A 9,823-nucleotide genomic window follows, 5' to 3' on the forward strand; every position below is an offset into this window, starting at 1 on the left:
AAACTTGGCCCTAACCAACCCACATACAACCCTACTAACTGCCAAAGAAACAACATAATTAGGAATTTGCAGATAAAACTATTGCAACAATATTCAGTAGCTTACTTCCTGTCTTAAATTTGCTTACAAAAATGCTCGTTAGATTCATGATTTATTGTATATCAGAGACCTAATTCAGCTGCAATGCTTTTCTCCAGATCTTTGATGGAGCAAAGAATGTGAACGTTAGTCATGTCATCCATGATTTGTCATTTGGCCCCAAATTTCCAGGACATCATAACCCACTTGATGGGACAACAAGGATTCTTCATGATGCAAGTGGAACTTTTAAATACTATATAAAGGTTTGTATATTGAGCTCTTTCTTAGATATTCTTTAAATCTGGCATAAATTACAGTACAGTTTGCTATGATTGTTTCTCCGTCCTCTCTGACAGTTTGTCATAGAATGCCAATTCACTCTTTGCTCATCCTTTTTCAATATCTGGATTATTTTTTACAACCTGCTTATGAAATGGACTGGCTAAGTATCTGTTGTGTTCGTTTAGTGAACATATGGTTATTCTCCTGCAAACAAGAATAAGATTTGGCTTCTCTTTAGTTTCAATTTTTTATGTGTAAAGAAGACCAAGTCCTGGGTAACAACATACTGACATAAGAATGCAACTATTTTTTTCCTTGCTCTCTAATTTAATCAGTCATTCGAAAATACAATTTAGCGATTGTCGTTTTAACATTACACATTTTTATTGTGTGGTAAAAATCATTAATTTCTCAAATCATGATGCAGGTTGTTCCAACTGAATATAGATACATCTCAAAAGAAGTTCTACCGACCAATCAGTTCTCAGTTACAGAATATTTTTCCCCCATTACTAGTCAGTTTGATCGGACATGGCCAGGTTGGATTTAGTTTAAAGTTGCCATTGTACATTTCTAAGTTTTGGTTTCAGTTTTCAAATATCAATTCTTATTGGTTTTATATATGCAGCTGTCTACTTTTTGTATGATCTATCGCCTATTACTGTTACTATCAAGGAAGAGCGCCGCAGTTTTCTACATTTTATTACCCGGCTTTGTGCTGTGCTAGGTGGAACCTTTGCTGTAACAGGTATATTTTTTCCTTTATGTAATGAATTGAATGTGTACCATGTGCATTCCATATAATTATAGTTTTGATTATCTAGAATCCTTATGGATTGAAATTCTTCCTGCAACAGTTTTTTTTTTTGTTTCTTGCACTTAAATTTAAAACTCATTTACATCGACAGGGATGCTGGACCGTTGGATGTACAGACTTGTTGAAGCTGTAACCAAACCAAAGGCTAAACGGTAAAACTGGAAGTCATGACAATATCTAGCAACTCTCCTGCATCTCCAAGAGATTCAGGCACTATTTAGAATTCACTTCCATATTCACAGATTTGAAATGTAGCAGCATAGTTGAATCAAGTATCAACATATGAACTTCTACAGATCTGTGGTCATGGAATTCTTTATATTGTCTGACATCAATGATTAGCTTATCTTAGCAAAATGTTTGGAATAGATTTTGGTGGATGTAAACGTGCGGCCAAGTGAACTCTACATGTTGTAGCTTTTGCCTCAACTTGAGTTGCCACCGTGAAAACTTGGATTTCCAAACACACTATTAATCTCTTTTGTTTTGGAATGGATGTTTTGTGGTTGTGGACAGCATTGTCATTGCAATCATAACCAGAATTTGCTTTTGTAAAACAATTTTTTTTTAATATAGTGATCGAGGTATATTGCCAGTTTTTGGTAGTTGTGCTACTCCAGGCGAAGAGCCATTTTTAGAATATTGCTGTTGGTGCATATTATTAGCTCTAGCTCTTTCTCAAGGAAAAAAATAATAATTTTTGTAATGAAATATAAGCAAAAATAGCAATTGAAAAAATGATGTATTTGGACTGAATTTAAGATTAAATACATCAATTTTTCAACTATATTCTGTTTATATTTTTTTTGAAGTATATTATTTAAGAAAGTTTCGTGAATTGCATTGTGAAGGCATAAACACTTTTTCGAAATTTAATTTGTAATATTTGATATTCAAGAAAAAAATGTTACAACAAATTCATTTTTTGGTGATGCATTGGAGTGGTGACTTGTGACACAATGGAGTGCTACTGAGATTATTTGTGCTCATAAATTGTAGCAGAAATTATATCTATAGTTAAATTTTCCATAGTTATTTTTTTTGTTAAAGAGAATCTATTTTCAATGCAATGATACTGAGACATAATCTATTATCAACCTTCTTGCATTTATTGCAATTATTATCATAATTTACATGTTGGCCCAGCAGAAAAATACTAGATTCTCGTGCATGGATAAAATTAAATACGTACCCGTGAACAACTTCCCAAATTTAGCGTATGTTTAGTTCTGTTTCTACCTTCACGGAACGTGTATCACCATGTTTGACTATGTAAAGTTGTATGATATTTTTAAGAGACTCAATTTTAGTGTCTAGAATTGAGTTCAGTTGAAGTAACAAATCCTAGCTTACACTCTCCAATAGTATAATCAAAGAGACCTTAGTGATTTCAAGGACTAGTCAATTACTTTTAAATTGTTTTATTATACAAATCTCGATGCAAAAAGTTAATGATAAAAAATAGTATGAGCCATACATTATAAGCACAAGCTCATTGAAACCTACACTCTTTATATATATATTTATATTTAACAAAACATTCCTAGACTATGTCTGCAGTTTACATACTGCTGCTCGTGGTGGATTCAAATATTTTGGTCCACACCTCAATAGAATGCCAATCTTATTAGCATAGAAAATTGAGTAAAAATAATAAAATAATCGACAAAATTCTTCATTGGTGCTCTTGCTGCAATCTTTGCAGTTGATGTTGTTGTCTTTGAGGTTCTTGCTGCTGCTGATGTCTTGAAATAATATTTTGATTTGAAGATTGAATCTGCCTATTTGTTTTCCATCTAATATATTCCATGAGGAGAGAATTCATGCTGATTGAAATCCCAAATCCAGTGAATGTTGAAAGAAGAACCGAGAAAATCGCATTGACATTAAGCTATAAGTACAAAAAAAATGTGTGTTAAGCAATAGATAATTATACTTATACTCACCTAAAACATAAACATAATGACATCCAACTGGACAGAATCTTACTATAGAATAGAATACGTGAGCAAACAGGATGACAAATGCAAACTGGAAGCAAGCATAAGCCCATATGTAGCTCCTGCTAACTGCCACCAAAAAACACATGGAATTTAAAATTTGTTGAACATATTAATCATTTTCAGCTAACTTGTGATTATGGTAACAAGAAGTTACTAGGTTACTATCATGGTTGTGGCAGAAATAGATTAGTAGAATTGAAGAGAGTTTAATGAACAGGAAAATTACAGGGTACACGTCTTGTTCCAATCACCACTCTGTTAGAAACAATGAAGCTGACATAAACACAAAGATGACACTGACACGTACGCAGCTGTAATACTTTGAAAATATAGAAGTAATTGAATGTAACCACATCGTTGGTTCCGTTTCAGTTATCAGCCCGTGATTCACCAAGAGATGTCATTCGACAAGTTCAGGGTAAAAAACCATAAATCATGTCTAGTTTGATATAACCTGTAACTGGACATTCATTGTAAAATGAAACGCAGGTTGCTTCTAATTCAAACTAATTCCATTGACATACCCCAAATTTCAAAGATACAATTCTTTGAAGATACATTTCCGATAAGGCTCAAATACGGTAATTCAACGGTTTTAGGGGCTAGAGACACAATTCTCTCAAGCACTTTATTTGAACAATATTCATACTTTTCATGGCCAAAAAACTAATCAGCCCAAAAAGGAAATTATATATATATATATAATTACAGGAACTAAAATCACATTGACATGCTAAGACAAACAGAAGGAAGCAAGTTTACCCATGGTTGAAGCGATCATAGATGAAAGGAGGCCTAAAATGCAGGAGAAAGGCAATGAAATGGCAAGAGCACGTGGGCCCAAATCTGAAACCTGGTACACTAAAAATCATAAAAAATACTTCCATTTCTTAAAAAATATTTTAATCGAAACAAAACAAAAATCATAAAATAATTAACAATCGGGAGAGTATACAACACTGTCCAGTATCAATAAAGATGGCTAACTACATACGGCATGACATAACTAATTAATGGAGAGGCCACTTCAACTTTTTTTTAATTCTATTAGTAAAACGATCAAAAAGTTTTTCAGTGTTTCCAAAGATCAGTAGCATACCAGTAGTTCCTCCAGAAAGCAAAAGTACGCAAGCATGCTGACCAAGACAAGCACTGGTACATCCTGCCAGATCCTGTAGAATACATTATAATTAGAAAGCCAATGATTGTCTATTAAGTTTTCACAGATTTATAGACCTTACAAAGCATTGTTTCCAGATAATTGATGTTTGAGGAGGAATTGAATATAAAATGATTAGCTTGTTGAAACAATGAAACTTTTACCTGTAAGTAGTTACTTCTCTCTGCTGTTGTGAAATCAATGAATGCCGAACAACGGTTGGAGGATTAGGAATTTTCAAGAGTGTTACTGGAAGGTTTCGGACATCCTGCTTGCAGACATCACAGGTCTTATTTCCTTTGATACTAAACCACTTTACTGCACAGTCTTGGTGAGCAAGTGCAAGCTCACCTTTACAACTGCAGTCCATCCGTAGAGTATTTCCCCCTTCCCCGAGCTCCACCAAACAAATCCTGCAGACTGCTTCTTCTTCTGGAATATCCTCAGAAGCATCTTCTATGGCTGGAAACAAAACAGGGTGACACAATGCAAAAAGATGAGGTGAATTCAAAGCATGTGGTTAACAACATAATCAACAACAACAAGAATCAATAAGTAAAATCAAAAACAAAAAAAATACTGCTTAGACTATATCTGCAGATAAAAGTAGTTATTATTGAAAGTGCAAATACAATTGCAGTGGAAAATGATATCCTATTGTTAAAATTTCAAATAAGCTTGTCATGGCAAAATTTAGTGACTAAAGCTCTGTTCTGTTTGGCAAGGTCAAACAGCTAGCGTTTAAGCTCGTGCAATTAAAATAAAGGTGTTTGATAACAGTCTTCTCTCACAAGCTTATAGTATTTGAGTTTATAAATGATTATCATATTTTCTCTCACTTTTATCCTCTGTCTTAATTGAAAAATTTAAATACTAATTAAAAATATCTTTTTGTGTGATTTTATATTTGAGTTAGTTCAACTGCTAATTTTAGCAATCAATTTACCAACTTATTTGATATCTGTTATAACCACCTCCGCCATCAGCTAATTTATTCGCTACCCGCTACCTTTTAACAAACAAAGCCTAAGTCTCTTTTCATAAATATTCACAAATTTTGATAGCACCTCACTTGTTTAAAATCCATAAAGATAAAAAGATAGAAGGTTATTCCCTATAAAATATGAGTAACTTATGTGTTTCTTGTGTGTCTAATGAGATCACACACCCTCTGTTTATAACGATGCTGCAATAATTACATTCCATGTCTAGGAAGTTGTATTGACTAGGACTACAAACAATTAGACAAGGATGTTGCACAATCAAGGAATAATAAAAAACATATGCTGAATTTTAACATTTCCAAAGAAAACAAAAATAATGTCAAAAAGATAATACGAAAGTTACCATACCCAGTTATTTAATTTATTTTTATATCATAAAAAGGTTATCATGAAGATTTAAATGGCATATCTAGAATAAAGTACATTAAGTTTGAAGATTTACCAATGTCTTGCATTGAATCACTGTGGGTTGAAATGCCATCAGTAGTTGTTGGATGTGGTCTCGCTGAAATTACACGAACCAGACACCTAGCATCTGTAGGCCTTAAATTAGTGACTTTGACATTAACCGGAACTGAAAGTGATCGAGTCATATGCTTATTCACTTTCATTTTCTGAACAAAAAAGAAAATATACATCAATGTATCATATTTTAAGCATCACATTTTCATATATAAAAATTGTAGAATTTTTTTTTACTACGCGAAGTACATTACGAATGCAAATGTTATGATCATGAAACAATAATGAGAACAGCATAAACATACATTTAAATCAGAATTTCCCACAACATGTCTTCCGTATACATTCTCCGCATCTGAATTTGCAATTGGAGTAACCGGTAATGAATGTGCAGCTTTTGTTGATGAAGGGAACAAAATCTTATTAAGTGAAAGGGACCTTGAAGTTGAAGGCTTATCCAGAGGACCGTGTGATGATAAAGAATCAGGAACAATGAGAACTGTCTTTTCAATATCTTGTTGTGAACAAGTTTTTGTCCTAAAGCTCCTATCAGAAAGTAAATTTCTCATAGAGGACTTGACTTTTGTAGAATGTGGCCTTGGGGGAAGTCCTCTAGTGGAACCTGGACTTGACAATGTAGGACCATCTGTCTTAGTAGAAGAAGCTAATGCACTTTCTAGTGACCTTGCTGGTATCTGTAGAGATGAGAGGCTAGGTCTTCTGGACTGTGAAATCAACAAAATCTATAAGTGTTTGTGTCATTCTGCGGTGACAAAATCAGATTCTGAATGAATTTATTTTAGTTAAAAGCAAGTTTGACGTAAAGTGTTTATACTTGGATATATTTTGTAAAGTGAGTTGAACAATAAATTTCAGTGTAAAAATCATGTATGGAGTCAATAGCTACACATACTAATCAATTTCAAGTTAGAATCAATTCTATAGACAATCAATTTCAATTATGTTGAAGATAAAGTGATTTATATTTAGATATATTCATGTAAACGTAAGTCAAATAATAAATTCAAGACTGAAAATCAATTATAAGGCAAAAGCTTAAAATCCTAGTTTCAAGTTAAAATCGATTCTGGAGCCAAAATCAATTCTATGCAAGAATTACCAAACTTCTCAAAATAAATTTGCTTTTAATAAAAGTGGAATCAAACATACACTCAAACCTCTTAAAATCAATTATATGTGTCTTAGAACACTTTTAGCTCTCCCAACTACCATGAAACCAAACGCACACTAAAATACTAAAATGTTACTTCTAAAAACTCATCAAACTCAAAGTTGGTTCATTAAAATGTAGAAACTAACACACAAATATTTTAAAGAAAACAAAACACTAATTATTCAAAGTGTGAGAAAATAAAAAAGTAAACTTTCTTTATACCCAAATGGTAAAAAATAAAAATATGTATTATCTTCTACCCTGTAACTCAAACCAAATGAAACCCATTTGATCTAAAGAAAAATCAAGCTACACAGACAAAAGGGTCTTCAACATTGAGAACTTTAAATAAAGAATCAAAAGGGGTTTTTTTGCAAAGTCACCTGATGATGAAGAAGAGAAGAATCTGACATCATTGAAGCTTCATCAGTTTGAAGTTCAACACCTTCCTTTGAATCCATCAAAAATAGATTCAGGTGTGGTTAATATGAAGATGCAGAGAATAAGGTGGCAATAGTGAGCAACAACTAAATAAATAAATAAATATTAGGAAAAAGGAGAGTGACGGTGGAAACTAGAAAGAAACTGTGAATTGTGTGTGAAATATGGATAAAATAATTTGTCACAGGTGGATAAATTTTTATTTTACATATAGTAGTAGAAAATAAAACAAAAAGAAACTTGGGAGAGAAAATAGATTTTTGTATTTTTAATAAAAATAAAAAAAAATAAAAATATATTTTCATTTTTTTTCTTTATTTGATTGATATCTAGAAAAATAAAAGAGAGGATTAATATTATTTTGAAAAAAAAAATATTATGAAAAAAAAGACAAAGATAGCTTCAAAATAAAGAGAGGGGAAAAAGGTGTTGATATATTATATATATAGATATATATAATAGAAATAAATGCTCAGTTTTGTCTGACTTTTTTTAAATGTAGAGAAGAACAAAAATGTACACTGTTGTAATGTCACTTCTTTCTTTTTCTTGTGCACGTCACGAAAGACTCTTCATCTTTTTGTTCACTTTCTCTCCTTTTCCCTTTTTTACCAAACAAAAAGCAGCATTCTTTAGTAGTTGATGTTTTTTTGATGTATTAATATTTGAAAATTGTTATGACTGCATATCCAAAATTCTAACAATCCAAACCGATTAGATAAAAACTACATATCTTTAAAAAAGAAATTAAGTCCATCAAACTCAATATTATTATTAAATGTATTTTGATATTTCATTTATGATTATAGCTCCAATCAAATTTTAGATCTACTTTTTAAAATTAAATAATATTTTATTATATATATAAATTTTAATGTTTTATTATTATTTTTATAAGTAAGAAATATTTTATTATATAATACAAATTTCATCAAATTAATTATATTCTTTAATATAATACAAATTTCATCAAATTCGTAACTCAAATATTCAAATAAACTCATATTTATCATTCTTTATTTGATGTTGTTATAGATGAAAATATTAGTTTATTTAAATATAGTTTAATTGCAGTTTTAGTCCTCCTATTTTAGCTGAATGACGAAAATAGTCCCTTCCCCATTTTATTTCTCACTACTTTTAATCTTCAAAGAAAATTTTGGTCCAAAACCTAATAAATGTCATTTTTGTGCGCTTATTTAAGTCACACAATGCCTCAAAATCTTGTGGTGCAACAATTGTACCTGAAATCTATGATCATAAATGGTATGTTGCGACTTAAAAAAACGAAATTTCATCAAGTTTTTTACCAAAATTCTATTTGAGGGACCAAAACTGAAGATAAATAAAATGGGAGGACTACTTTCGCGATTGAACTAAAATAGGGGGACCAAAGCTGCAATTAAGTCATTAAAGATTTAAGTTATGAATTTGATGAAATTGCATTATATTGAGGATGATAATTAATTTTATGGATTTTGTTTGAATTTTTTTATGAATTTTTGCAAAAAAGTAAGAATAACATTGTTGATATTTTAAAACATAAAAAATCAAATTATCACTTAAAATTAAAATTAAAAACCAAATAAAAAAATATAAATAACTAAAACATTAACTGAAATTAAGTTAAGGGACCACAAGTGGTATTTAACTAATATTTTATTAATATATGATTTATTTATGTTAATTTTGAATGTATTATATGTTATATTTGATTTTGAAAGTTACTTTGTAATTTTAGTATTATAATTATAACATGGAAGAACTAAAAATTGATCCAATTTAAATACAATTAATTTGGAACAAATTTTTTAAACTACCTTCCAAATCAAATGAAATTTAATTTAAAATATAATATTCAACTAAATAATTTTAATATTTTATTAGTTAGAATTATATTTTATAAATATAAATGTTATAATTTTTAAACTAATCTCATAATCGATACAAACTAAGCCGCAAACACTTTTACATATTACCCACAACAAATTTATGACCTTCATTATATTACCACTTATGCCATCCATTATATAAATCAGATAACAATAAAAATATAAGCGTTCATTGGTTTGTAAAAAGAAAATAAATAAATATTGGATGTGGTTCTTTTTATTTAAGAATTATTTCGATAAGACATATAAGATAACATATAGTTTATAATTTATAAACTACAAAATCTATTTAGTAGCATTTATTTACGAGCTTATAATTTTTTGTATTATAATAATTTTTGATAAAGTACTTCAAATAGTTTTTGAATATAGATTATAATTTATTATTATTTTTTGGCAATTTTATCTTTATTATTGTAACTAAAATTATTTTTATCCTTTATAATTTATTTATTATAATTTAAAATAAATAATTTTAAAAATTCAATTTTTAAAATAATTTATATAT

General features: G+C 30.0%; 2 protein-coding genes across 4 annotated transcripts in view; one reads left to right on the forward strand and one right to left on the reverse strand.

Annotated features, from left to right (window-relative positions):
• The window catches only part of LOC101489641 (uncharacterized), a 7,283-nt gene extending 5,498 nt beyond the window's left edge, over window positions 1-1,785 (forward strand). Inside the window, exons 8-11 of the mRNA XM_004502025.4 lie at window positions 198-344; window positions 791-902; window positions 992-1,111; window positions 1,272-1,785. Coding sequence (XP_004502082.1) covers window positions 198-344; window positions 791-902; window positions 992-1,111; window positions 1,272-1,336 — 444 coding nt within the window. The 3' untranslated portion in view covers window positions 1,337-1,785. The remainder of the gene's footprint in view (window positions 1-197; window positions 345-790; window positions 903-991; window positions 1,112-1,271) is intronic.
• Window positions 1,786-2,561: 776 nt separating this feature from the next.
• LOC101489964 (uncharacterized) lies at window positions 2,562-7,573 on the reverse strand. Of its 3 annotated transcripts, XR_003472846.2 has the most exons (9): window positions 7,366-7,572; window positions 6,114-6,533; window positions 5,789-5,960; window positions 4,507-4,804; window positions 4,283-4,355; window positions 3,946-4,036; window positions 3,410-3,438; window positions 3,170-3,249; window positions 3,022-3,071 (listed from the first exon to the last, which is right to left on the reverse strand). XR_003472846.2 is itself a non-coding variant. In XM_004502026.4 (8 exons), exons 1-8 carry the CDS (start codon window positions 7,441-7,443, stop codon window positions 2,856-2,858), a joined length of 1,428 nt encoding a protein of 475 aa, XP_004502083.1. In that variant the 5' UTR covers window positions 7,444-7,571; the 3' UTR covers window positions 2,562-2,855. The 3 variants fall into 3 exon arrangements, 2 of the variants coding, with proteins under 2 accessions (XP_004502083.1, XP_073224636.1); XM_004502026.4 differs by lacking the exon at window positions 3,410-3,438 and having other exon boundaries at window positions 2,562-3,071; window positions 7,366-7,571; XM_073368535.1 differs by lacking the exons at window positions 3,022-3,071; window positions 3,170-3,249; window positions 3,410-3,438 and adding an exon at window positions 3,445-3,643 and having other exon boundaries at window positions 7,366-7,573.
• Window positions 7,574-9,823: the final 2,250 nt, after the last annotated feature.

Source organism: Cicer arietinum, chromosome 5 (assembly GCF_000331145.2).
Source record: "Cicer arietinum cultivar CDC Frontier isolate Library 1 chromosome 5, Cicar.CDCFrontier_v2.0, whole genome shotgun sequence".
Classification (NCBI taxonomy): domain Eukaryota; kingdom Viridiplantae; phylum Streptophyta; class Magnoliopsida; order Fabales; family Fabaceae; genus Cicer; species Cicer arietinum.

Excerpts from the sequence above, each read along its gene's own strand:
- LOC101489964 (XM_004502026.4), bottom strand. The coding sequence starts at position 7,443 with ATGGATTCAAAGGAAGGTGTTGAACTTCAAACTGATGAAGCTTCAATG. Across the intron at positions 3,250-3,945 it reads TATGATCGCTTCAACCATGG|TTAGCAGGAGCTACATATGG; the intron begins GTAAACTTGCTT and ends TTTTGGTGGCAG. Across the intron at positions 3,072-3,169 it reads CTCACGTATTCTATTCTATA|CTTAATGTCAATGCGATTTT; the intron begins GTAAGATTCTGT and ends TTGTACTTATAG.